General features: G+C 66.5%; 8 protein-coding genes across 8 annotated transcripts; 3 read left to right on the top strand and 5 right to left on the bottom strand.

Moving 5' to 3' along the window:
• Positions 1 to 448: 448 nt before the first annotated feature.
• Positions 449 to 1,610, bottom strand: EMIHUDRAFT_100780 (hypothetical protein; the record flags this gene model as incomplete). Its single annotated transcript, XM_005778246.1, has 2 exons — positions 449 to 1,297; positions 1,575 to 1,610. 2 exons carry the CDS (start codon positions 1,608 to 1,610, stop codon positions 449 to 451), a joined length of 885 nt encoding a protein of 294 aa, XP_005778303.1.
• Positions 1,611 to 2,565: 955 nt separating this feature from the next.
• Positions 2,566 to 6,413, top strand: EMIHUDRAFT_463443 (choline dehydrogenase). The gene is made up of 9 exons (XM_005778245.1): positions 2,566 to 3,076; positions 3,174 to 3,287; positions 3,358 to 3,598; positions 3,803 to 4,007; positions 4,186 to 4,236; positions 4,509 to 4,700; positions 5,091 to 5,216; positions 5,440 to 5,480; positions 5,704 to 6,413. The coding sequence occupies exons 1-9, from the start codon at positions 2,644 to 2,646 to the stop codon at positions 6,227 to 6,229; spliced, it is 1,929 nt and encodes a 642-aa protein (XP_005778302.1). The 5' UTR covers positions 2,566 to 2,643; the 3' UTR covers positions 6,230 to 6,413.
• Positions 6,414 to 9,145: 2,732 nt separating this feature from the next.
• On the bottom strand, positions 9,146 to 13,901 carry EMIHUDRAFT_206076 (hypothetical protein; the record flags this gene model as incomplete). Its single annotated transcript, XM_005778244.1, has 14 exons — positions 9,146 to 9,532; positions 9,629 to 9,796; positions 10,110 to 10,212; positions 10,302 to 10,507; positions 10,642 to 10,791; positions 11,028 to 11,111; positions 11,214 to 11,375; positions 11,455 to 11,611; positions 11,688 to 11,708; positions 12,258 to 12,354; positions 12,553 to 12,741; positions 12,964 to 13,207; positions 13,370 to 13,672; positions 13,737 to 13,901. 14 exons carry the CDS (start codon positions 13,899 to 13,901, stop codon positions 9,146 to 9,148), a joined length of 2,436 nt encoding a protein of 811 aa, XP_005778301.1.
• Positions 13,902 to 14,331: 430 nt separating this feature from the next.
• On the bottom strand, positions 14,332 to 14,793 carry EMIHUDRAFT_206075 (hypothetical protein; the record flags this gene model as incomplete). The annotated part of the gene is made up of 1 exon (XM_005778243.1): positions 14,332 to 14,793. One exon carries the CDS (start codon positions 14,791 to 14,793, stop codon positions 14,332 to 14,334), a length of 462 nt encoding a protein of 153 aa, XP_005778300.1.
• Positions 14,794 to 14,977: 184 nt separating this feature from the next.
• On the bottom strand, positions 14,978 to 15,748 carry EMIHUDRAFT_206074 (hypothetical protein; the record flags this gene model as incomplete). Its single annotated transcript, XM_005778242.1, has 2 exons — positions 14,978 to 15,231; positions 15,685 to 15,748. The coding sequence occupies 2 exons, from the start codon at positions 15,746 to 15,748 to the stop codon at positions 14,978 to 14,980; spliced, it is 318 nt and encodes a 105-aa protein (XP_005778299.1).
• A 3,779-nt stretch (positions 15,749 to 19,527) lies between these two features.
• Positions 19,528 to 20,610, top strand: EMIHUDRAFT_435229 (hypothetical protein). The gene is made up of 2 exons (XM_005778241.1): positions 19,528 to 20,195; positions 20,352 to 20,610. Exons 1-2 carry the CDS (start codon positions 19,877 to 19,879, stop codon positions 20,519 to 20,521), a joined length of 489 nt encoding a protein of 162 aa, XP_005778298.1. The 5' UTR covers positions 19,528 to 19,876; the 3' UTR covers positions 20,522 to 20,610.
• Positions 20,611 to 21,360: 750 nt separating this feature from the next.
• On the bottom strand, positions 21,361 to 22,170 carry EMIHUDRAFT_206069 (hypothetical protein; the record flags this gene model as incomplete). Its single annotated transcript, XM_005778240.1, has 1 exon — positions 21,361 to 22,170. One exon carries the CDS (start codon positions 22,168 to 22,170, stop codon positions 21,361 to 21,363), a length of 810 nt encoding a protein of 269 aa, XP_005778297.1.
• A 354-nt stretch (positions 22,171 to 22,524) lies between these two features.
• Positions 22,525 to 24,669, top strand: EMIHUDRAFT_100775 (hypothetical protein; the record flags this gene model as incomplete). The annotated part of the gene is made up of 4 exons (XM_005778239.1): positions 22,525 to 23,064; positions 23,140 to 23,589; positions 23,869 to 24,102; positions 24,142 to 24,669. 4 exons carry the CDS (start codon positions 22,525 to 22,527, stop codon positions 24,667 to 24,669), a joined length of 1,752 nt encoding a protein of 583 aa, XP_005778296.1.
• Positions 24,670 to 25,919: the final 1,250 nt, after the last annotated feature.

Below are 25,919 nucleotides of genomic sequence, written 5' to 3'. Positions count from 1 at the left end.
AGGCTGAAGCAATACTCACTGGCAGCGGCGCGCGCACCGCGCTTCTCAGCACGTGCTGTCACCTGTCTGTAGATTATCTCGTTTTGTGTTCAGTTTGTAACATATGTTGGGACGGAGAAACTAACACGTGCTTAAGCCACGGCCCCTCTGTGCTTCTCTCTGCTCTGAGAGGCTCTATCGGGTCGAGTCTCTGCTCTGAGAGGCTATTGGGTCTCGGCTCGCGCGAGCTCTGTCGCAGAGACGAGAGAGAGCACACAGGGTACAAGGTAAGGTAAGGTATACTTCGCCACACACACGAGGTGGTGGGGCAAGGGAGGGCGACCCTCGCGTCTCCACGTCTAACGACAGGAGCCCCACGGCATTCAAAGTGCAAGGCCCAGTGCGCGTGGGTGAGCGGTGCACACACCGACGACGACCACCTTGGGAGCTGCCGACGATCCCCCTGGCACTAGCCAGACGCAGCTGCAGCGGCAATGGCTGCCGCAGCAGGGGACAGCATCGGGCGCAGCGCAGCGTCCCACTCCGCCCAAGCCGTGCCGGATCCCGGGTCGAGCACCCAGTCGCGCCCGGGTACCCTCATCACGAACGAGAAGTCCTTCTTGTCGCGAGGCTTGCTCCGCTCCATCTCCACCGCCGCGTCGACCCGGATCTGGCCGCGGCGCGACGCGTCGCTTGGCGTGGCGCTGTCAAAGTAGTGCAGCTCCTTGTTCGAGTAGAGCACGAAGTAGCGCTGCTTGAGCTTGCCGCCCAGCAGGCTGCTCCCTTGGCCGCGCTTCCGCATCCATCCCGAGAACACCTCCTCAAGCTCCGCCTCGGTCTCGCCGAGCTTCGCGGGCGCGTCGGAGATGCGGCCAGACGCGACAGACAACACCGATCGCGGGCTGCCTTCCACGCCGCCTCCGAGCGCAGTCACCCACTCGCCCGCCTCGGTGGCCGAGGGCGCGGCCAGCACGTAGCTCCGCTTCTTTGGCACCGTCACCTCGAAGCTGTGTGGCCGATCCGCGTCGAGCGCCGACCCCATCGAGACCTCGACCGATCCGTCGATGGGCACGTGCCCCGCATTCTGCATTGCGTCGAAGGCGCTCTTGCTCTTGTAGTAGCGCAGCACCTTTGGGAGCTGGCGCTCCGAGTCGGCGGCGAACAGGACAAAGTAGCGATTCTTCCACGCGGTGTTCACCTCGCCGCGCTTCGCCAGCCAGCCGCTCTTGAGCACACCGTCGCGCGGCAGCCCGACCGTGACCCAGGCGAAACCCTCGTTTCCTATGTACTCGGTCCCCCAACGGAAGAGGCCTCGCTCCTATTGGAACTGGCCAACATCAGATTTGCCGCGTGCGTCCCTTTTTCAGTGTCTCTCTCTCTCTCTCTCAGTGAATGTAGCTCTCTACGTACATTCCCGTAGGAGACTCTGCTGACAGGGTTTGCGATGAGGAGCGACCCGAAGGGTTTCTCGGAGGTTAGTGCACCACTAACCGCCGAAGCGCAATTTTTGAGGCAGAAGCTGTAACCCGCGCGCGGGGAAGCTTCACGGGCTCGAGCCGTCAAACATTGAGCAGCGGAGGTGTGCCGAGGGGGACCGGGAGGCGGTAAGCCGTCGTCGCCCGGCGCTGCATGCAGCACCGTGGCGATGGCGCTTAGAGGTTCCTCTTTTCCGCGCCCCCCCCGCAAGGCGCGCGATACACACAAGCTATTTTCTCTTGGGTCCTGTGGGCACCCTACTGTTGGCAGAGGCCGTGACGCCGGCGGGTTTGGCAGCTTGCGCCAGAGAGAGAATGGTGACCAGCAGAGAGCCAGCCGAGATCCGCTGGGGACAGACCCGTTTGGTTTACCCGTGTTTCGTGCGCCCTCCCCCTCGCGCCCTTTCACCCCTCCTTGTCCCCTCGGGCGTATTTTTTACTCTCAGTGGCCCCTGATGCTCCCCCCTCTTTTTTTCTGGTTTCTGTTTTTAAAAGCAAACGCCCGCTGCCCGCCCCCCACAGACCGATCGATGGTCGCTGCTTACCCGAAGGCTTACCCGAGCATGGTGCCAGGGCCTCTACCGCCCGCGACCCGAATGTTGGCGCCGCACGTGTATGATGCGTCGGGAGACAGCAAGAAAGAGACCGCACCAGCGATCTCCGCTGGTTTGCCGGCACGGCCGAGCGGGATCTGTGCCATGAGGCCGGCTTGTTTTTCTGGATCATTCCTGAGAGGCTGAGGCTTTGGAAAGGAGGTTCGCAGCACCCTGAGGGAGGCGGCGAACCAGCTGAGCAACAAACTTTCGCACGCTCAGCACCTGGACGAGGTCACATGGACCACCAAGAACTGGCACGGGCTGCAGATGCAGCGCTTGTCTGTCGTCCTCCACACCGCCGTGGCGTGGCAGACGGTGAACGAGCTAGCGTGCGGGGAGAGCGGCATTGTGCATGGTGCGGAGTGCATTGCCGTTCTTAACGGAGTCGCTTAGGCGGCTCCGGTGGTGAGCCTGTGTGTGTGCCAGTCCGCGCCAGTCTGCGCCCTTGTCGTGCCAGTGTGCTGTGAGAGAGGCTTGTATCTTAAGAATTCTTTCGCCGCGGTCCTCAAGGGCCACACACACACACACACGGTCCTCAAGCTCGTCCTCTCCGCACTCCATCCCCGCGAAGGCCACGCTACTGCCGTCTCCACATGCCCTTCTTCGGCGCACGCGTGTCGCTCCTCGTCATCGCCGTGGCCGCCTTTGCGGCGTGGCGGCGCGCGTACGGCCCGATCGGCGCGTCTCAGCTGCTCGATGAGTACGACTACATCGTCATCGGCGCCGGGTCCGCCGGGAGCGTCATCGCCGCCCGCCTCTCTGAGGACGCGGACGTGAGCGTGCTGCTCATCGAGGCGGGAGGCGAGTCGGGCATCAAGCACAGCATACCAGCGGCGTGCGGCGACGTGCAGCTGGTCGACGGAGACTGGCAGCTCAAGACGACTCCCCAGGCAACTTCGCACCGTGCCTACACGGGCCAAAAGTCAAACTGGCCGCGGGGCAAGCTCCTCGGCGGCTCGTCGCAGCTCAACTACATGGCGTACGTGCGCGGAGACGCGGCGGACTACGACTCGTGGGCGGCGATGGGCAACCCAAGCCTAGAAGCGGAGCACGTATTCTTTTTATTCACGCGGTGCTCTCGATACCATCTACCCGCCCTCATGCCGGCGTCTCCACCACGCAGGCAACCCTGGCTGGGACTGGGAGTCGGTGCTGCCCTTCTTCCTGCAGTCCGAGGACGCGACACTGGCGCGCGAGACAGGGGCCGGCGCGCTCAACTCGTCGGCGCACGGCTTCGGTGGGCCGCTGCCCGTCCGGTACAAGATATCTCCCCATATCTCCCCATATCTCCCCATATCTCCCCATAGGTGGGCCGCTGCCCGTCCGGTACAAGAGCCCCGCCAACCCGCTGGCAGAGGCGTTTGTCCAGTCTGCAGTGGCGGCGGGCCACCCGCTTCGCGACTACAACGACGGCGACGCGAGCGGAGCGTCTCGCTTCCAGCAGACGGTGTTTGGGAGCGGGCGGCGCGGCAGCACGGCGGATGCGTTTCTGTACCCCGCCATGGGGCGAGCCAACCTGCACGTCCTCACGCACGGCCTCGTCAGCAAGCCTCGTCTCTCCTAGAAGCGGAACAACCTCTCCCCCTCTCCTCCCCGTCGGAACACGCACTCTTGTCTCCAAACCAGCGCTCGCGAGGACACGTCCCTCCACCGCAGTACGCTTTCTCTAGTATACTCGCAGCCCTCGCGGTGCTCTGCGCCCTCCGCACATGGCCGTCCTCCCGCCCCGAGGCTGGCGCATTCGCCCTCTAGGCTCGTCCTCGCCAGCGAGGGGACCGGCGGGGAGGGGCGCGGCGCTCGGGTGGCGGCGGTGCAGGCCCGTGTCGGCGGCCCACAGGGGGAGGGGGAGGAGGTGCGCATTCGCGTGCGGCGCGAGGCGGTGGTGTCGGCCGGAGCGGTCGGGTCGGCGCAGCTCCTCCTCCTCTCGGGCATCGGGCCGCGCGACCAGCTCGAGAAGGTTGGTGTGCCGAGAGGACGCCGCGGGAGGGGGGAGTGCGGAGGCGAGTGCGGAGGCGGGAGGCAGGGGGTGAGGGCTCTGGCCCGAGAACCGATGAGGTCGACCCGAGAGGCGAGAGCGAGGCGAGAGCGAGGCGAGAGCGAGGCGAGAGCGAGACGACACGACGACCCGATTCTAGGTTGGGGTTCCGACTGAGGTGGACCTTCCAGGCGTCGGCCAGAACCTGCAGGAGCAGCCCCGTAGAAGCGGAAGGCCCTTGTTTGCACTCCAACCAGCACTCGAGAGGGCGCGTGCTTGTTGCTTGTCGGTCGAGGCCACGCTGTGCGCATGCTACTCGTCGCCCCTCGCGCCTTCACGCGCTGCTCGGACGACTCTGCACGAGACCGCACACAATCTCGCCATCTCTCCCCAGATCTCGCCAGATCTCGTACTCACGCGCCGCTCTGAAGACTCTGCACGAGACCGCACACCGCGCTGAGGCTGGCGTCTTGCACCACGCAGGACCACCTCGCGATGTTCTACACCTTCTTCGTCAAGGGCGGGGACGCGGTGACCAAGGCCAAGGCCGAGAGCCCCGCGGCGCTGCTGCAGTGGCTGCTGCGCGGCGAGGGCCACCTCTCCTCCTCGAGCTACGACGCCGTCGTGCACGGCCGCACGCCGCTCGCCGCCGCCGGCGAGGGACCCGACATGCAGGAGTTGCTCTCTTTGCCGGGCCATCTCCCCACACATCTCCCCCCCCCCCCCCCTCCCTCTCCCCCCCCCCGTCTCCCAAGGTCTCCCCATCTCTCGCCATCTCTCCACATCTCTCTCCATCTCTCCTCCTCTCTCCACGTATCTCCCCGTATCTCCCCGTATCTCCACACCTCTCCCCCACCTCTCTCCACCTCTCTCCACCTCTCCCCACCTCTCCCCACCTCTCCCCACCTCTCCCCACCTCTCCCCACCTCTCCCCACCTCTCCCCACCTCTCCCCAACCCTCCCCATCTCTCGCCCATCTCTCCCCACCTCTCCCCACCTCTCCCCACCTCTCCCCACCTCTCCCCATCTCTCGCCCATCTCTCGCCCATCTCTCCCCACCTCCAGGTGGGCCTCTTCGTCGGCGCGGGCGACGAGAAGCTCTTCCACGACAACATCGGCGTGAGCAGGAGCGCGTGGGGGCACCTCCAGTCTCCTAAGCACAAGGCGGGCGAGGAGGAGGGCGTCACGCTCGTCCCGTGCCTAGAAGCGGAAGATCTCCCCATATCTCCCCATATCTCGGGCCTAGGAGCGGAATACGTATTGTCTTCTAACGAGCGCTCGAGAGGACACGCACTCCGCTGTACTCGACCGTATTCAGCTGTGTTCGCCCCCCCTCGTATCCACGCGGTGCTCTGAAGACACTGCACACACTGCCGTCTTCCCGCCCTCATGTCGGTGTACCACCCCCGCGCAGGTCCCGTGCCACCTGCACCCAAAGTCGCGCGGCGTTGTCGAGCTCGCGCCCCTAGAAGCGGAACACGTCTTCTTGTCCCCCCACTAGCGCCCGAGAGGACACGGACTCCGCCGCACTCGGCCGTCCCCCACCGTGTTCGCCGTGGTCGTAGCCCGTGTGTCTTCACACACAACAGCACCACCCCGGGCCCAGGTCACACCAGCTGGATCACACCACCACGCGCAGTCGAGGACGCACAGAGGCAGCCCCTGCCTCCCGCTGTAGGCTCGCCTCCGCCGACCCGGCCGTGCCGCCGCTCATCGACCCGCGCTACCTGAGTGACGAGGCCGACCTCGACGCTTGGGTTGAGATCCTGACCGCGGCCAACCTGCTGGTCGCCCAGGAGCCGCTCCGCTCGCTCGTGACGGGCGTCACGGCGCCGCACCCGGCAGACCTCGGCCTCGGGGACGCCTACCCGGAGTACGACGCGATGAGCCCGCTCGACTTCTACCAGCTACCAAAGGCGCGGCTCGCGCGCTACTGGAAGGCGACGGTGCAGCACTTTGGCATGACCCTCTACCACCCGGTGGGCACCTGCAAGATGGGGCCACCCTCGGACCCGCTCGCCGTGGTGGACGCCTCGCTCCGCGTGCGCGGCGTGGCGGGGCTGCGCGTGGCGGACGCCTCCGTCATGCCGAAGCTGCCGTCGGCCAACACCAACGCGCCGACCATTATGATTGGCGAGAAGGCCGCCGCGATGATCCGGAGGGACCGCGTGGGAGAGGAGGCCGCCGCGAGCTCCTCTCTCTGAGACCTGCCCTGTGCCCTCTTTTGGTCTCCCGCCCCTCACGCCGACGCGACGACGCAGCACGTCTCACGCCCGCCTCCCTCTCTTACATAGTCCTTCTTTGCTCACGTCTCTCAAGTTCAACCTTTGTGTTGAACATCCTCTCTCTCTGTTTGTGTATTACTTATCTCGTACATATAGAGCCCCCCATCCCGCTAAGCCTCTCCTCCGCGCTCCCGCGCGCGGTCCCTCGGCGACGCCGCTCGCCGGACGCCGCATACGGCTTTACTGAGTGACTCGGACACTGCAGACTCAAATGACAAATGTGCGGACTGCGCACTCCACCATCTCAGTTCTCACCGATCTGATCTGATCCGAGTATTGAATTTTAGTTGAACTTCCACTCGATGACCTGTTTGATATTGGCGGCGGCCTGGACAGTGACCTGGACGCTGTTTGCACCCTCAGCCAAGGCTTCACGGATCTTGTCAGCCATGTTCGCGGGGTAGGTAGGAAGAGAAAGGGTGTAAAAAAAACTCTGACATTTTACGAACTCCTTGGCGACGCGCGCGCCGCGTCGCCAAGGCTCAGCGACCTCGGTCGTACAATCGGCCGGCTGCGCGGGTTTTCGGCGAGTTTCCCGCGCACCGGCCACGACGGACCAACCAGACCAAAAATCGCGACGCTCGCGCGCAAAAATCAGCACAGAATCAACGCTCACGACGCTCTCGATGATCTCGATGATTCGAGGATTTGAGGATGGTGAGGGGTGAGGGTGAGGACCACGAAGCGCCGCCCGCGCGCCCATTGACCCCCCAATCAACCCACGCTGTCCCTCAATCGCCACCCGCCAGATGTACTGCCCTCGCCCACCCAATACTCTCACCCTCCTAACCCGGACAGTCCAGGTACAGGAAAAGCGGGGAGCGGGGCCCGATCCAAGGAGCACCCCGTCGGCCCGGGAGGGCTGTGAATTTCGGCGCGGGCGGAAGGCTGCCTGCAGACGCTCAGCCCCCGGCTGAGCTGCCGAATCCTCCCGGCTAATCCCCTGACCTGCCGCCTGAAACGGGACAACATTACACCACCTCACACACACTCCCCCCTCAGGGCTAAGCAGTGCGCAAGTCCACCCGAACTCTAGGCGAGGCGTCGACCACTCCTTCGGAATAGCTCTGTCAGTGGCTGCACTAGACGCCCAGTGATGGCGCGCGGCGCGGGCGGATGACTGGAAGAGAAAATGCGGAGATGCTAGCTCGCAGGTAGATGTGCTCAGCCAAGGGTAGGGGATGAGGGGAATGTGTCAGTGTGAGGGGTGCACCAACCGCAGAGCGTTGTGTTTTGCCTTTGAAAACTGAACAGTTTTTTAAGAGAAAGGGTGCCGGCCCTTTCGTCTCCGGCTTCGTCCAAGATGAAGACGGTGGGGGGCGACGTTTGGGTCGTGCGCTTCGCGACCAACACGAGCACGTGGAGGCAGCTAGCGCGCGATCTGGGGGACGGCTCATACGTCGCAGATGTGTCTAGAGATGAGCTGGACGTGCGTGATGTGCAGGCGTGGGTGCAGCTTTGGTTCACGAGCCTCGTGCCGGACTACCTCGAGTCGAGATGGTGGATTATGGTTGGCCACACGCCTGCCTCAAACCGCTCCTTCCCCTCGCTGCCTGCGCAAAACCTCCCTAGTGCAGACCAGCTGCAGTGCCGCGCAGCCAGCCGGCCTCCCATAACGATCGCGGCACGCGCGCAGCCCGCTCACGAGCACCCTCCGATCACCCGGGCTTGCCATGGAGGCGAAGACGGACGCTGGGTCCGCGTAAGCGAAAATGGAACCACGCCGAGTGGCATGCAAGCCGTCGGTCACCACTCCCAGTTTCGTAGCCCGCATGAGTGGGTTCCCTTTGGCTGCGCGAGCACTCGGCGACAGCATCTCCACATTGGTCGTTGCCTCGCCAAAGGCCACCGGCGTCTCATCATTGTGGGCGACTCGATCAGTAATGGTTTTGCCCTCGACATTTGCGCGCGTGTGGCAGGGCGCTCAGCCAACTGCTCCGAATGGAGCGGGCCGGCCAAGCCGCTACCTAGCGGCGGCGTCATTATCAGCAACGCGATGGGAAACCCGCCACGGATCGGCTGTGGCAATGTGGTGGGTAAGGCGGCGGGGGACTGGGAGCGGGCGCTTGCGCTGGCAAACGACAGCATCGTGGTACTACAGAGTGGAGCGCACGACGTCTCGTTGCCTCCACCGGGACATGAAAAGAAGGTGTCGCCTCTATCCGCGTACCGCCATCACATTCGGCTGCTTGCACACATCATAGCGCGAGTGCAGGCCGTCAACCCCAGCGTACTGTTCGTGTGGCGACAAACCACACATCAGCTGCTGCTCGAAGATGCCACGCTGAAGGCTGGCGCGTCTCTTTGCGGGCTGGCGGCGGGACGAGCCCGTGCGTTCCCCGGCACTAACCCGCTCGTCATCCGCGCGCTCAATGAGGCTGCGCGCAGCACGCTGGCGCCGCTGGGCGTCAAAATCTGGGAGGAGCCTGCGTTGCTCACGCTGAGCGCGCCGCTCGGGGCCTTCCGGGACCCGCAGCATCACGACGCCTGTGGCGCCGGCAGCGACCGGCACGACGGGTCACGGGGCTCTCGGTGCGCCGCCGCTCGACGCAAAGGGGAGGGAGGGGCGCATGCCAGCCCCGCGGACGCGACTTGGGCCCGCATGGGAGGCCTCAGTGAGGCCATCACAGACACATTCTTCGACTCGGTGTTGGGTTGCGGCCGCACTTGAGCGAGTATTATGCTGTGCGGGGTATGCGAAAAAAGAAAATATGGAGAACGCGCAAGCGGGGGGGAATCCCGCGGCGGCGCAGGAGACGGAGAGGGAGTACCTTGTCCTTGAGCATATGCAATTCCGGGACACGCCGCCTCCCTCTCATGTCGCCGTTCGCCGCGCTACGGCTCTAGTGTGACTCCATGCCCACTACTCCTACTCAGCGCCCCTCTCGCATCGCCGTGCATCGAGGCGGCCTCCTCGTCGCTGCCTGCAGCCTCCTCCTCGTCTAGCGACGCGATGGCGCGGCGCGCGCCCTCGTCCCGCTCGCAGTGCGCGCGTAGTGTCGTCACGCCGTCGTGGAGGAGCGTGCTATCGAGGAAGTGGTCGAGCAGCCCTGCCCGCCGGTGCGCCGCTGCGCACAGCCGCAGGTAGCCCGGCGCAGGCAGCAGGTGCGCACCCGCGGGCGGCCACAGCGGGCGGAGAGAGGAGCGCATCCAGGCGGCGACGTACTCGCTGCCCGCGCAATGGCGCTCCATCGCGCCGCCGGGCGCCCACAGCGTATCCGCCTCGGCATCGTCCGCACAAGCGGCGCACATGAGCGCCACGCCACGCCGCGCCGCGCCGCCTTCGGGGCCCCGCCCCTCGCAGTAGTCGGTCGTGACGATGCTGTAGCCGGCCTCGCGCTCGTAGAAGCCGGGCAGCTCTTCCGCGTTTACGTCGAGCAGCGCGACGCGGCTGACAAAGTCTGCGTCGCAACGCACCATCGCCAGCGCCGCCGTCGTGCCTCGAGCGGCACTGCCCCAGCCGTGCGCCGTGTTGACCCAGTTCGCCTGGCTGAAGGTGCGACGGGTGATCTCGGGTAATCTCGGGTAATCTCGGGTAATCTCGGGTAATCTCGGGTAATCTCGGGTAATCTCGGGTAATCTCGGGTAATCTCGGGTAATCTCTCGCCTGGCTGAAGGTGCGACGCCAGCCGCGGACCTCGCCGATGCGGAAGTTGCAAAAGGAGAAGGAGCGCGCCGCCGAGGACTCCGACACCAGAGAGCCGATGCCAACCAGAGTCGTTAGGGGCGGCGGCGAGAGCGGCGGCGAGGGCGGCGGCGAGGGCGGCGGCGAGAGCGGCGGCGGCCCGCCCGACGACACGGCGTGCTCGCCCAACTCCTCCTCCTCCTCGCCGTAGCCACAGAGGTATCTCCACAGCCGCTCAAACACGTGCCCGGAGAGCGGGTCGGCGTGGCACCCGAGCCTGCGTCGTGAAACACGAGGGTGTACGAGGCCGGTCGACAGACAGCGGAGTACATGTCGTCTCGAGTGCTAGTCTCGAGTGCTAGGCACAGATCGATCAGAGTGTCAGCTTCTAGGCCCCCGAGCCCGCAGGAGGGGGAGAGCGCCGCCTCGACGCGTGAGGGCGTGAGCCCGCGGAGCAGCGCCTCGCGGCAGACCGCGAAGCATGCGCCAGGAGTGAAGCCGATCCACGTCGGTAGGGCCCGCCCCTCTCCAAACAGCGCCCTCCACACGCGCCCAATCGGGAGCAGCAGCGGCTGTGAGCCGAGCGAGCGGAGGGGTGTTCAGGAAGGGTGTGGGGTGCTGCCGTGTGAGGAGGAGGAGAGGGGGGAGGGGGGGGGGGGGAGAAGGAGGGAGAAGGAGAAGGAGGGGGCCAGGAATGGAGCGCGACCGAGGGTGCTAGTTGGTTTACTGTGAGTGCCTGGTGCGGCGCGCCGCTGGCGTCGCAGTAGACGATGCGCTCTCCACCGCTCCAGAGCCCCAGCGGCACCCAGCGCGGCGGCCGGCGGCCAGCGGAGACGTGCGCGGCGAGGAGGGAGAGCTCGTCGAGGAAGGCTGTTTCAGCCAAGGCGTGAGGTGATGCGGCGAGCCAAGGCAGGGCGTGAGGTGATGCGGCGCGGTCTGGCGGGCTGAGCGCTGCGGCGGGCCGCCGCGGGGGGGCGGGGCGAAGCGCGCACTCTCGGGGCGGGGGCGGGGGGCGGGGTGGGGGGTGGGGGGTGTCCGTGGGGAGAGCTCGCCCGGGTTGTGGTCGAAGGGGTCCGCTTGCGCAAAGACGACGAGCGGCGGGAGAAGCCGCGCCGCCTCGGCGGCGGAGGCGGAGGCGGCGTGCACGGTCTCGAGAAAGGAGAGGTACGAGTGGGCCTGTTCACAGCGGTGGGTGTGAAGAGACGCTGTTCACACCTCACAGGAGAGGTACGAGTGGGCCTGTTCACAGCGGTGGGTGTGAAGAGACGCTGTTCACACCTCACAGGAGAGGTACGCGTGGGCCTCGCGGCCGACGTTGGGCAGCGCCGTCTGCCGGCAAGCGGGCAGCTCGCGCTGGACGGCGCCTCCCTTTTGCATGACGTGGTACTCGACGCCCGGAGGAAGCCGCGCGAGCCAAGACACGTCCTCGCGGAAGCGCGCCTGCTTGCAGCCATGCTGCTTAAGAGGCCCCGCCCGCGCCGGCACGGTGGGGCGGGGGCGGAGGAGAGGCAAAGCGCACGAGGACGAGCAGGACGGCGGGGCAGGGCGAGCCGGCGGGCGGAGGAGGAGGAGGACCGAAGGGGGCGGCCGAGGCCGGCGCCAGCGTCGCAAAATCGCTGAGCACGAGGGCGCGCGCTTCGGTCTCGGCCGGCTTCAGCCTCCGCACCGCGGGGTGCCTCGCCGCCGCACGAGCTGCCACCTGCGAGAAGGTTCCGAGAAGGTTCGGAGACGATGCCGAGAAGGCAGCCTCACCACCTCACGAGCTGCCACCGCCTATGTGTGGGCGCGCGCGCCACAGCCGACGGGTGAGGAGGGCCGCCGCGAGGTAGGAGCTGCCGCCGCGGCGACACCACTGCCATCTCTCGGAGCTGTGAGCACAGGAGCGGTGCGGGCAGCGACAGGAGCTCCTCGCTCACGCCGCCGTCGACGAGCTGCTGTCGCGCCGCCGAACTCACAGACGCGACGAGGGCGAGGCCCGCCCACTTTGCCGCCTCCGCCTCCGCCTCCGCCTCCGCCTCCGCCTCCGCCTCCGCCTCCGCCTCCACCTCCACCTCCGCCTCCACCTCCGCCGACGCGTCGCGCCCCTCGAGACCGGGCTCTGGCGGGCCGCCCTCACCCGCCATTCCGCCTTCGCCTTCGCCGCCACTGCCACCGGCTCCTCCGCCGCGGCCCCCTCCGCTGCCGCCCTTGCCACCGCCGTCCGTGCCGCCGCCGCCGCCCTTCCCGCCCGGCCTGGCTCCGTCGCCGACGCCGCCCTCTCCGCCGCCGCCCTCTCTGCTCTGGGGTCCGCCCCCTCCCCCCCGAGGCTGCAGGAGGGCGCACGTCATGCGTCGGACCGCCCGCCGCCGCAGCGAGAGGGCGACGGCGCCGTCGGCGGCAGCACGCTCGCCGCCTCCAAACAGCGACAGCTGCGTCGGGCCTGCAGGGCTCGCGTGCCACTGCCACACCTTTCCGCCGCCACCACGCTCGCCGCCGCGACCATCGCCAACCCCACCGACACCACCTGCGCCGCCACCGCAACCAGCGCCACCGCCGCCGCCGCCGCCGCCGCCGCCATCCCCGCCGCCATCGCCGCCATCATCGCCGCCATCATCGCGGGCGAGCAAGTCGGCAACACCTCCGACGGGCCCGTTGAAGTCTCCGACGAGGAGCAGCGTGCCGCCTTGCCGCAGCCGGCCGCGCAGCTGCCTCGCCGCCTGCGAGACGCCCTCGCAGATGTGCGAAGCGTTGGAGGGCGGTGCCTCCCCCGCCGCCGCCCTTTCAGCCGCGTGGAGGAAGTGCACCGAGGCGAGGACGACGCCGCCGCCTGCGCCCGCCTCGGCGCGCGCTCGAAGCGTCGCGGCGGCGAAGCGGCGCGTGCGCGCCGCCGCGCCGCCCGCCCCCGAGAAGGAGGCGACGACGTCTGGCTCGGGCCGCAGCGGCGAGGCGGAGATAATGCAGGTGCGTGCAGCGCACGAGGCGCCCGCGCGACCCCGCGGCGGAGCCGGCTCGGAGGCATGCATGTGCCAGCCTCGGCCAGGTGCGCGACAGAGCGCGCGCAGGTCCGCCACCAGCCCGTCCGACAGCTCCTGCAGGCAGACGGCCGCCGAGTGCGGCACCTCTCCCTCGAGCAAGGAGCGCAGCCACTCGAGCTGCGCGCGCGCAGCCGGCGGCGAGAGCATCGCCTCCTTGAGCAGCTCGACAGCGCGGCCTGCCGGAGGCACCTCCGGCAACCCCTTGAGGCGGGCGGCGACCGCGCAGGCGCAGGTGTGCACGCCGTCCGGCACCAGCTCCTGCACGTTCTGAGAGACGACCCGCAGCCGCAGCCGCCCAGACTCTGCCTCTGCCTCCACCGCACCCGTCACGACCTCCGCCGCCGCGGCGGCCTCCTCCTCGACCTCCTGCTCCGGCTCGGCCTCCGCCGCCGCCGTCGCCAGCCGCGCCTCCACGCAGACCGCGGAGTGGTCCGAGCGAGACAGCACCGGAGCAAACTCCTCGAGCAGCCGCCGCCGCCGACCGTCCGCCGCCGCACGATAATCTGCCATCGCGTCGGACTCGTCGACGCGAGCGTTGGCCTGCTCGCTCGCGCGTCGCCTCGCCCGCGCCGGCGTGCCGCGGATGAAGCCGAGCAGCCTCTCGGGCGGACCCGGCCGCAGCAGCGGCGGCGGCACCGTCTCTGTCGCCGCAAAGACCTCCCACGTGTCGCACCGCTGGACGCCTGCGCTCGAGGTGCACTCCTCTGCCTCGAGCAGGAGTGCCTGACGCAGCGGAGGGACCGGGTGGGGCGTGACGGCGGCGTGCAGTCCGGCTGGGGCGAAGGACGGCAATGCACGCCTCGCAGAGCAGCTTTGTGGCCGCGAGCGCCTCGTCGTGCACTGCGATGGCCGCAGCCAGCTCCGAGCGGCGCTCTAGCAGCCACGAGTCGATCTCGTGTCGTTGCCGGAGGTAGGCACCGAGGCAGGCAACGTCAAGACACTCGCTGTTCATGCAGACAATATGCTGGGTTCCAACTTTTTGCGGGGTATGGTACGGTAGCAGCCAACCCAGCTCAAGATCATCCCCCCGCCTGCCGGCAGACTACCTGCTTGGGGGTATGGTAGGGCTAGTCTTAGGCGGTCAGCACCATACCCCCCCCTTTGGGCCGCCGATGCTACCATACCATAGTACCCCGGAAAAAGTTGGAACCACCCTGCTTTGCCCAAGCCCCAAGCTCAAAAGGAGATTTTTTGCAAAGGAGAAATCTTCGGCAGTTTTCCTCCACTCCAAGTGCTACAAGTGCGCTAAAATAACGCGCGATGCTGCGCCGTGCGCGCGTGCCGCCGCCGCCGCGCCGCCGCGCGCCTCCAATTACTAATACGTGCGAGTGTGCTGTGCCCTAATACCGTCCATCACCCACTCTCAAACTCATACGCGTCCATCACACACTCTCGGCCATCGCCTTGGCCAGCACGTGGCTGACCCACACGTCCACAAACGAGTGCTCCTCCCGGTTGAGGCGATAGGCGAGCTTGTAGCCAATCGTGCACAGGACGGTCGCACGCTCCCGGAACCACGGCTCCCACAGCCTGTGCGAGGCGGGGCTCCACGGAGATGCGGCGGCGAGGATGAGCTGCGAGGCCGGAAGGTTGGGCCACGCGAGCGCCAGCTCGTACGGCGTCTCGGTGCGGGGCGGCGCACACGGCGGCCGGAACGGCGCGCGCGGGCGCAGGGGTCGAATCGAGCGGCCGCTCCGGAGGTTGTAGGACGCGCAAGCGTCGCCGCGGAGCAGCTCGACCGTCCGCCGCCCGGTGAGCACCTCCACGTGGTGCAGCGGCGAGTACGAGGCCGACGCCTCCAGCCAGCGAACCACCTCGTCGTGTCCGTGGTCGGTAGCAAACATGTCGGCCCGCTTCGTGAGCTGCTCGCCGTTGTCGGACGTCCAGCGGCCCGTCCGGGCGGCGCCGTACGAGGAGAGAAGCATGACCACGCGCAAGTGGCCCTCTTGGCAACTCGCAAACATGGGCGTGGCGCCGCGCGCCGCCCGCGCGTTGATGCGTGCGCCTAAACGAGACGCGTGCGGCCGATCAAGCAGGAGTGCTACACGGGCCTCCCCGCTGAGGGGGTGGGCAGCCGTTCTCGCAGAGCAGGCGGACGCACCGCTCGTGGCCACACATGGCGGCCACGTAGAGCGGCGTTGCGCCCGGGTTTGGCTCGCGCATGGGCTGATCGATGCCTGCGCCGGCGGCCAGGACAAGAGCGGCGCACTCTGGCTGATCGCACATGCAGCTGACGAAGAGCACCGACCGCCCATCCACATCCTCCGCGCTCGGATCCGCGTCTGCGTCGAGCAGCGTCCGCGCCATCTGCACGCGCCCGGCAGCGCAGAGCTCGTGCAGCGGGCTGTTTCGGCAGGGGCCAAACTTGATGTTGAGGTCCGCGCCTGCTCTGATCAAGATGCGGACGCAATCTTGGTGGCCGTTTCCGGCCGCGAGGACGAGTGGTGGCGGGATCCACTCGGCGTGATCGTCCTCGGCGGATGGATCAAAGTCTGGCTGCGCATCGCACGACACGTGCATGTCCAGGTCGGCTCCGGCTTCGATCAGCATTCGCACGCACTCGAGGTGGCCGTTTTCCGATGCGACCATCAGCGGTGTGGCGCCCTGCGGCGAGCCTCCCACACTCACGGCTGCGCCGGCCTCGATCAGGCAACGCACCGCATCGGGATCGTCCTCGGCGGCCGCAGTGTAGAGAGCGGTGAAACCCTCCTCGCACCTGGCCTCGAGCGGCTCACCGGCCGCCAGCAGGTCGGAGAGCGTCTCCACGTCGCCACGGAGGCACGCAGCAACGAGGCTCATGCTCAGTGCTGGCTAATATACCAAAAGGAGGGCTACACGACGCCCTCTACGCTGGGGTGCCGGCGCTATGTTCCATCGTTGTGCTTGTGCGCTGCCGCCGTGCTCCAGCTCTGCAAGACACGCTCGAAAAAAGAATTCGGCCGGCGGGTGTGGTGTGTGTGTGTGTGTGTGTGTGTGTGTGTGTGTGTGTGTGTGTGTGTGTGTGTGTGTGTGTGTGTGTGTGTGTGTGTGTGTGTGTGTGTGTGTGTGTGTGTGTGTGTGTGTTTGTGTGTGTGGAGGACCTCTTCTGTCAGATAGTACGCTGTCCTAACTGCCCGCGCCACCAGCGCCTCCGCTCAACCTTTCGCAGGGCGCTTTCAGAGCCGGCACTACGTCCTTCAGCTTTTCGCACAGCGCCGCAACCTGCTCGCGGCGGATGGGCGGTGCGTCCCGGGATCCGTGCTTCTCGACAGTAACGGGGCCCGGCAATGGGTCCTGCGACTGCACAGACCCCCCCTCTGAGCTGCTGACCACATCAAAGGCTGGCCCGAGGGACGAGTGCATCTCGCTGCGGTCGGCATGCACAAATAGCTCGCACATCTCATTGCTTGCAAAGTCGAGTCCCGACGGCACGACGCCCGTGAAAGCCCGACCGTACACGCACGTGACGTTGAAGAGGTCGCCGTCCTCCAGCTCTGGAAAGTCGTCCACCGGGTACAGATAATCAGCCGTCTTCATTGTCAGCGCGAATTTCACATGGCCCGCCGCACTTGTCACCACCACCCGTGACCACGTGCCGTGCTTGTGATAGTGAGGCTCCAGCCCCCATATCCGGAACGTACCGCCGCCCAGATCCCTCCGATAGCGATGCATGGACGAGACAGAAGGTACGACGGAAGACCGCCCCCGCGCTTGGACGGAAAAGTTGTATGTCTGCAGCATTGCCCGATCATAGTACGGCCCATGAGAGGTGCACTCCTCCAAGAAAATGTCGACCGTTGTGTTGTCGAGCCGCTGTGCTGCTGGCCCAGTGATGCCGTCGTAGTGCACGTTAAGCATCACGTATTCCCAAGCGCTCCCAGGACCTACCGGAAGCTGCCTTCCACTCCGCAACTGATGTGGCTGCTCAAAATCGGAGCCGTCGTACCTGCTGTGGCAGACCTGCAGCGGGAGCGAAGTCTCCGCGAAGCAACTCGTGGGGTTTCTGGGCAACTTGCAAAACTGCAGCTGCATGTGATGCACCGGCACAGGGCCGGGGCGTATTTGGAATCCGCTGATGCACGACAGCCGTTGCAGCCGGGCAGGGCACCACAGCCAGGTGCCGCGTCGGGTGACATTGATCCTCGGCACAGCAATGCTGAGGGTGTTGTTCTGCACGGTGGTGGTGGGGATGCCACCGAACGGGCTGCCACCAAAAGACTCGCCCATCGGACGGTCTTGCTGCCCGCAGCACAGAGAGACACGCGCAAGTTTTGGCACAGAGAGACACGACGTCGTAAGAATATCGGGGCCCGGGGTTGTGCGTATCTTTTTCTTTTTTCATGGCGGCGTGAGAGCTCGGAAGCGAGCTTTGCACGGCGTTCCTCTCTCTCTCAGTGTATGTAGCTCTTACGTACATTCCTGGAGGAGGACTGCTGAGTGCTGACGGGGTTTGCGATGAGGAGCGATCCGAACGTGGCATTCGGGTGATTAGATCACTACCGCCGAAACGCAAGAGCACTGCGACGCATCGGGCTCATGCTAGCATCCACCTCGCGGGCCGACGTTCTGGCCCAGCGAGGCTGCTGCGGAGCACTCGCGGGCCGACTTTCTGTCGACACACCGGCGGCTCGGTTCGCTCCTCAACGGACAACGCAAACTCGGTCGAGCAAGAAGTCAGATGTGTGTGTAGCGGCGCGGCACGGTAAGGGTCGGCGGTAAGGCGGCGCGGCGGCAACAGACGGCAGGCAGGGCATCGGACGGCGGGACAAACGGCACTGTAGGAGCGGCGGTACGGCGGCACGGCGGTAACGGACGGCAGGGGGCGGCGGACTAACGGCAAGGGCGGCGCGGCACGGAGGAAGGAGCGGCACGGCAGGAAGGAGCAAGGACGGCGCGGTAACGGCAGGATCACGGATAGGCGTGGCACGGATAGGAGCGGGCGAGCGGCTAGTTGGCGGGAGGGCGAGGCGAGGGTGGCGGCGGGTGGATCACGAGGAAGTAGAAGGTCGTGCGCGAGCGTGCGAGCGAGCGGCGAGCGGCGGCTAGGTATTCCCCGTGCCGTTTGTTTTCTTTTGAGCTTAGCCTTCGATGTTAGGAAACAACGCAAGGCGGGACATGGCATATGCCATCGTTTTCTTTTGAGCTATACTTCGATGTTTTCATGGCGCCGGCAGCCATGCTGACCACAACTTCTCGGCTCCTGGCGAGCCTGGCGCTGCTGCCGTCGGTGCTCGTCGCGCCGGTGGAGGAGCCGGAGGGTGAAACGGATAGCGCCGCTGCAGAGACAGAGGCGCTCAAGCAGCGGCTGCAGGCGCTCGAGGATGAGCTGGAGGAGGACATCGCCAAGTCTTACCTTGTGGTCCGCGGGTACATTGCCGGCTCGGAGAATGTGTTCATGGAGACGATGGATGTCGACAGCGCCAAGGCGTGGTGCAACTCGCACGCAGACTGCAAGGGCTTCACGTTCGGCGGTGACATGGAGCGACCAGAGGACGAGGTGGCCGCCGCACGCGAGGCCACCGCGCAGGCGCGCGCGACCGTCCTCTCTCTTGCCTCAGGTGACGGTGACCTTCAAGTCGGGCTCCAAGGTTGAGACTGCCGAGGGGTGGGTGCGCGGCGGGACGGCGGTGGGTCGGCAGGTGGCCCTCACTCTCTCTCTGTACAGAAGCGGATGCCCTCGTTTAGGTGAGCTACATCAAGGAGTCGAACACTCTCGGCTTCATGAACCTGGGCAAGCTCGACCAGGCTTCCCACTCCCACCGCCCTTCCAGCTAGCATTGCAGCCCCAACCCTCCACCCTTGGGGCCGCCTCGCCTGCAGGCTGGCTCGCCCACCATACTCGCGCACAGCTTCACGTTCGAGTCCATCTCGATCGCATTCGCACTCGGCGTCGCGTGCACAGTCCTGTTCCAGCGCAAATGCAAAGCCCTGGCGAGAGGAGATTGATGCGACGTATTTTTTGTTATCAAACGCTTTTGTGTGTAAACTTACCGCGATACTTAAATCCCGAGATTCCCGCGTCCTCTCCCCCGGCCCTGCTGTAATTTTGGGTGTGGGTCTGGGCGTCTGACTCGCGAATTCGCGCCGGCTCTCTCGACTCTCTCGTACCTCTACCAGAGAAACTATTTAAGAGTGTACTGTATGATACGTATTACACAGGCGCAAGGGCGTCAGCCCAGCGTACAATGGGACCACACTCACTGTGTGCGTTTTCGTGATTTCATGTGGCCTGTGAGGCGCCTCACTCTTCTTTGGTGCTGCGCGATCACCATCTGCACCTCCTCTGCGGGCGCGTGGGCAACCTCGGCAATACGGCGCGCCTCCCGGCGCGCCTCGCTCAGCAGCCTCTCTGCCTGCCTCTCTGCAAGGTAGATCTGCGCCTGTTAGACACTTCTCATCTGGAGGATAACACGGATTATCGAGGAGTGTGGTCAAAAAGAAATGGTGTGCGCGGGTGTGAGGGATGTCTGTGAGCCCGAGAGCGATATGCCATGTCCGCCTTGCGTTTGTTTTCATAGGTAGGTTTCATAACATCGAAGGCTAAGCTCAAAAGAAATCCGGCGTACACATTTATCGCCGATGCCCACTAACAGCGAAGGGCCCTTGGCGTCGGCCTCGGCTGACCCTTTGTCCGACCTCTGGCGCAAGCTCTCCCGTCCTGCCGCCTACTCGCGCCACCTGCCCACCCTCGAGCTCGGTGCGTACGACGCGGAGGACGCCCTCGCTCACGACGCCTGCTTTCACGCGTCCGATTCCGCGCTCGACGACGAAGACGTGCGCTCGCTTGGGCTCGCGCTCACCAAGGCGGCGCCCGCGTCGTTAAAGTCGATCCACCTCGGCGGCAACGCGCTGCGCGGCGGCAGTCTCGCCGCGCTCCTCGCCGCGCTGCCCGCCGCACCGGCGCTGGAGACGCTCTGGCTCGCCGACAACGAGCTCGACGGCGCGGCGATGGCGGCGTTCGCGATGTGCACCGGCAATGGGGGCGGTGGCGGCGCGCTCAAGCACCTCTCGCTGCAGCGTAACCGCGTCGGCGACGACGGCGCCGCGTCGCTCGCCGCCGCGCTAGCCGGCGGGGCTCTGCCAGCGTTGGAGCTGCTGTACCTGGGCGAGAATGAGGTCGGAGACGCGGGCGCGACGGCCCTGGCCGAGGCGCTGCGGGGAGGCGCATGCCCCAAGCTGCGCCGCCTCGGCCTCCAGGCCAATCGCCTCGGCGATGGCGCCCTCGAAGCGCTCGCCGCCGCGCTGCGGGCGGGCGCGATGAAGGGTGGTGCGCTGCAGCCGCTGCCCCCCCCCAGCCCCTCCCCTCCCAACACCCCAAAGCGCGCCTCCCCAAAGCCCCCCGCAAGCCACTCGGCGGCCTCAGCGCTCGCAGCCACGGGCGCAACCATCCTCTTCCCCACGTCCGCTGACACGCTCTCCGCAGGCGAGTTTCTGTACGTGGGCGGCAACCCCTTCACCCCGGCGGGCGAGGCGCGCGACGCGCTGTGCGAGTCGCTGCGAGGCGGCCCGCTGCAGTGCCACTTTGGCTGGCCTCCGCCGAAGACGAAGAGCTTCCTCATCACGCCTCCCGACCGCTACGCAAGGGCGTGGTGAAAGGATGACGGCGGGACAGGTGTCGACTGAACGTGTGCCTAAGTGGGCCATATATTGTCGCGCCTCTTTCTTCCAGAAAACCTAGAAAGAAACCTCCCGGCTACGGGCTACCGGCCAGAGATGCACACCGGTCGCTGGCCTTCCTCCTGCCCACCACAGGACTCAGGAGCGCGCGTCTGGGTGGGGGTCCAGCCACGTGGACCGTGGGTCTGCGAGTGCATGGGGGCACAAGAGCAGCAAGAGAGTGGCCAGTGCGTCGTGCGTCTCATCGCGATGCGAGAGTCGACGTGCTGTGACGCGCCGCTCGCCGGCTAGAATGACAGCCAAGTGGCAGCATTCGAGTACGCGTCGAGCTGTGCGTACTAGCACTGCACTGATGCAAGCTTCGATGGTACGATGCGTCCCTGAGAGCTACTTGCACATGTATATGTGCTCTCAATTGTGGGCGGCGCGCCTGTCTCGCTGTGTTACTCTCAAGTCTCTCATGTCTCAACATCCGCTCTTCGCTGTGCGCGCAAAAAGAGAAGTTCAACCGAAACACGCATTCAAATCGATTTTGCTTGTGTTGTCGACGAAGACGAGGGGAGAGCAGCGAGAGACTAGAGAGCGAGCGAGCGAGCGAGCGAGCGAGCGAGAGAGAGAGAGAGAGAGAGAGAGAGAGAGAGAGAGAGAGAGAGAGCAGGGGAGATATGGACATGGAGTCTTGGGAATAGAGGTCTGTGCTAGGCTGTGCACAACCACACTCTCAAGCAGTAGACAGCGCCCATGACACTGAGAGAGTCCGATGGCGCAAAGTACAGTACTACGTAGAGCCGTCCTGCTTGCGGGTGATGAGGTTATCATCTCTCGGGAGGGCGATCGACCTCGAGAGGGTCCTCGCCCTCCGCCCCGGCCGACGCCTCGACAACCACGCCGGCCGTCGAGCCGACACCAACCGCCAAACCGTCTGTCGACGGCGGCAGCAACGACTCGTCGAAGCGAGAGAACGCAAAGCGCGTGGCAAAGGCACTCGGCAGCTCGTAGTCGGCGGCCTTCCCCTCAATCGCGCCCTCCGCCATGGCACTCGTCATGAAGGGGCCATTGCGCTCGTTGTAGAGGGGGCCGTCGCGCGGGTACCCGTCCCGCTTGCCGTTGAGAGGCCCTAGGGCTGAGAAGGACTGGCCAAAGATTCCATGCGGCAGGCTGCGCGATGTGTACTCGCCGTTGGCGCTCAAGCCAACGTCGGCTCGATGCGTTGGGCCGCGGGTCGCGTGCGTGGGTGACCCCTGGACGGTGACCGTCCAGTCTACCGACGAGATGATGCCAGTCGTCATCCTAACGCTGACCGTGACGTCCTCGCACACCTTCTGCCCGCCCTTCCCAATCTTGAAGAGCCGGCCGCCGCAGTAGCCCGTCACGATCGTCCATCCCCAGTTGTTTTCGTTTAGCTCGGCCGCCCAGTACGAGACGTTGAGCCACTTCCGCCGTGGCGATGAGGAGCCTGCGCCCATCCCTGCAGCGGCGTCGCCCGTGCCACTGTGGCCAACGAGAGCCACGAGGTGCACCTCTGTTATGAAGGTGCCGTCGACGATGAGTGCTGTGCCGCCGCCGCTGGCCGCACCGCCCCCGTTTTCCGCACCGCGTTGCAGTGGGAAAGTGGCGTTCTCCATCTTGAGGTTGACGGCGAGGCCTGGCGCAGAGAAGAAGGCGTAGTAGATGCCGTGGCGACCACGAAAGTCGGCGCGACCGCCGTGCGCAAAGTGGAGGTGCGGGTCCTTCTCTATGACAGCGGCGGGCAGGCCCGGCGGGTTGGGGGGCGGAGCAAAAGGCGGCAAAAAGGCCGGTGGCCGGGAAGGCCGCAACCGCCAAAGCGGCGCCGGGGAGGGCGGCGGAAGGGCCGGCCGCCGAAGGGCCGTCCGCCGCCGGCCGGCGCCGAGGCTGGACGCGGCCCCGGGACGCGCAGGCTGGTAGTCGAGGAGGAGAGCGACGAGGACGAGGAGGGTGTCCCGCAGGCTGGCGGCCGGATGCGCTCGATCCCAGTGGAGGAGGAGAGCAGCGACGAGGAGGCGGCCGAGGAGGCGGCCGGGGTGGGGGGCGAGGAGGCCGGGGCGGCGGGCGAGGAGGCCGGCGGCGCGGCGGAGGCGCTTCCCGGACGGGCCTTGAGCGCCGCAGCGCCGGTGATGAAGAGGCTACCCATCGCCGAGGTGGAGGAGGAGGAGGAGGAGGAGGAGGAGGCCGCCGCTGCCGTGTCGGGCACCGCTGCCCCCGGCCTTGCCGCCGCCACGGCAGCGGCTGCAGCGGCTGCAGCGGCCGCCTCGGCTCAGTCTGAGGCGCAGTGCGACGCGGCGAAGAAGCTCTTTGCGGCGGGGGCGTACGACGCGGCTGCCGACAGCTACTCTGCGGCCCTCGACACGCTCTCCACCACCCCGGGCGGAGGCTCTCGCTCGGACGACAAGCTGCGCGCGCGCTGCCTCAACAACCGCGCTGCGTGCCAGCTGCAGCTGCGCCGCTTCTCCGAGGCGGTCGCCGACTGCGACGCCGTGCTCGCGTTCGAGCCTCGCAACGTCAAGGCGTTTCACCGGCGGGCAGAGCAGAACCTTCTAGGAACCTTCTAGGGACCCTCTAGGAACCTTCTCTAGGCGCTTCACCGGCGGGCAGTCGCTCGCGAGGCGCTCGAGCGCTACGCCGGCGCGCTGGAGGATTGCCGCGCCCTCCAGGCTCTTGGAGCCGCAAGCGCTGAGGTCTCCGCTTCTTGCACGAGGCTCAACCGGCTCGTGGAGCAGCAGCGTGCGGAGGATTCGCAGGGCCGGGATGCGGCGGCTGCTCCGACCCCCGTTGCGCCGTCTGGCAGCGGCGAGGCGGATGCCGCCGCCGCGGCCGCGCCCTCGCTCACGACCGAGGACGATCAAGCGGCGGCGAAGGCGAAGGCGGCGGCCGCGCGCGAGCGGGGTGGCGCTGCGTTTCGGCGTGGCGAGTTCAAGGCTGCCGCCGAGGCGTACTACGAGGCTGCAAAGCACGAGCCGCTGGTGCACACCCACTTCTCCAACCTCGCGCTCGCGCTCCTCAAGCTTGAGGCGACTCGCCACCCTGTCCCGCACCCTCGCCCTCGCCACCGGCATCACACCTCCGATCGCGCCGCCTCACCGCTCCCGCCTGCCGCCCCTTCCTCCGCTGCCTCCGTCTCCGCCACTGCCCCCACCGCCGCTCCCGCCTCCTCCGCCGTCGCCGCCTCCTCCACCGCCTCTCCCCCCACGGCCTCCGCCACTGCCGCTGTATCGACCATCTCAAGGCCGCCCCGAGCCGCAACCCAGCCGCCCATCCCGGGCCCCGCCGCCCTTGAGCCCCGCCCCCTCCCGACCCGGCCGCAGGAACCGGCTCACGCTGTCACCGCCGCCAAGCGGTGCACGGAGCTGGCCCCCTCCTTCGCCAAGGGCTGGTTCCGTCTCGGTGCCGCTCAGCGCGCGAAGGGCAACCTGTCGGCGGCGTGCGACGCATTTGCCGCCGGCCTGCCACATGCCTCGCCCGACGAGGCGCGCGACCTTCGCCGCCAACTGGCCGAGGCGCGAAAGGCCCTCGACTGCGTCCCGGCGGGGATCGAGGAGGTGTCTCCCCTCCCTTCGCCCGCCTCGTCTGCGCCGGAGGCGGGGAAGCCGGCGCCGTGGGCGGCCGGCGGCGACAAGGCGCGCGGCAAGGTCGACTTGGCCAAGGCGGTGCAGACTGCCAAGCGCGTCGCGGAGCTGGCGCCGGCCACGCAGGCCGGGCCGGACGAGCTGCTGTCTCTCGGCTACTCGGCCTTTGAGCGCTCCTTCCTGCAGCTGTGGGCTCGCGGCAAGGCCTCGTCCCAGCGCGACACCGACCTCGCCGCGTACCTCGGCCAGCTCCCGCGCGATGCGCGCGGGCTCGCCGCCTTTGTCGGCGACGCCATGTCCGAGGAGACCCTCTCTGCCTTTGTACTTGCCGCCGAGCGCGTCATGCTGCCACGCGACGCCGTTGCCGCCGCCGCATTCCTCGGCCGGCTGGCGTCTGTGCGTCGTTTTGAGTTGCTCTGGATGTTCCAGGGAAAGGCCGAGTCGACAGCGGCGACCAACGTGCTGCGCGCTGCAGTTGCCACCAGCGGTGGAGACGAGCCAGCGCGCGAGGTTGCGACCAAGTACGGCGTCAAGCTCTGAGTCGGGGGGGGGGGGGTGTCGGCGCTCCGGCAAGCGGGGAAAGGGCGATGAAGAGCACCGATGACTGAGATCGTGAGATGGCAGTAAAGTACCACAGTCAACATGCCGGCAGGTTTGTGTTTAGTCTTTAGAGAGCCAGCGATTTTTAATGGGCCTTCGACAAATTCTTTTTCGAGGTCCACCCGTCATGCGGCAGGTCGGCTTGCTCAGTTGCTCTGGCTCGCTGGCATCGCTGCCACCGCGGTGGGTCACCAAGAGCTTCTCCGCGTGGCTGCGGAGTCATCACCGCGCGACGGCTCGCCACGCCTCACCCGGGCAAAAGGAACGATCGCGCGCCGCCGCCGCCCGCCTCGCCTTGCCTAAGCAACCCTCCACGCGAGTTCCGAACCGGGAGCCAAAAGCTCGGAGAAGCAGCTGAGGGAGATCAAAGCGGGAGAAGGCGGCACGGCGGCGGCGGCGCGGCGCCCCCCCATCCCCACGCCTCCGGGTCGTGCGTACCGCCTCCGGGCGTGAGTGTCCCCCCAGCGTCTGCTTGAGAGCAGACGCTCCGGTAATCAGGCCGTGAGTACCAGGCAGGAGAGGGGAGAAGAGCCCAGGGTGGGGAGAGGAGAAGAGCCCAGGGAGGGGGGAGGAGAAGAGCCCAAGGCGGCCTCCCTCTCCCTCCCCTCCCACCGGGCCTCCCTCTCCCTCTCCTCCCACCGGGCCTCCCTCTCCCAAGCACCGACAGTCTCGAGGGGCCAGCCGCTGGAAGGGGCAAGCCAGCGGCACGAGGGCTTCAGCCACACAGCTACCAAGGGAACGCGACCCACACAAAGCACCAAAGTTAGGCATACCCCCCGGCGCAGTGCCCCCCGCTATGTGTCGCCGTTTGTCGGGGCACGCTATCCTGTGCAGTCAGGGCAAGTGGGGGCGGGGCGGACAGCCCAGGAGCGTGCTCCTGGGACCTCTCTTCCCAGTCCGGGGGTGCGTCGAACCTTCCATCACCCTGGGAACGTCCGGGTGTTGGAAGTAAAGACTCCCTCACTCCTTCGAAAGAGTCGCTCCTCGCTTGATCATCGGCTGCTGTGACCTGGGGGGTCGATTCTGTCGCCGAGGGGTTTTTCTTTTACACTGTAAATTCTTTTACACTGGGTGGGCTCCTCAGCAGGCCAACCCTTGTGTGTGTACGTATATGTCGCGTGCAGACGTCTAAGAACAAACTGTACGTGTAGAGTACTCGAGCACAGGCAGGGGTCCGAAATTCATTCACC

Source organism: Emiliania huxleyi (assembly GCF_000372725.1).
Source record: "Emiliania huxleyi CCMP1516 unplaced genomic scaffold EMIHUscaffold_25, whole genome shotgun sequence".
In the NCBI taxonomy this organism is placed as follows: domain Eukaryota; phylum Haptophyta; order Isochrysidales; family Noelaerhabdaceae; genus Emiliania; species Emiliania huxleyi.
Note: the sequence above shows the minus strand (reverse complement) of the source record. Positions and strands in the feature narration are given on the sequence as shown.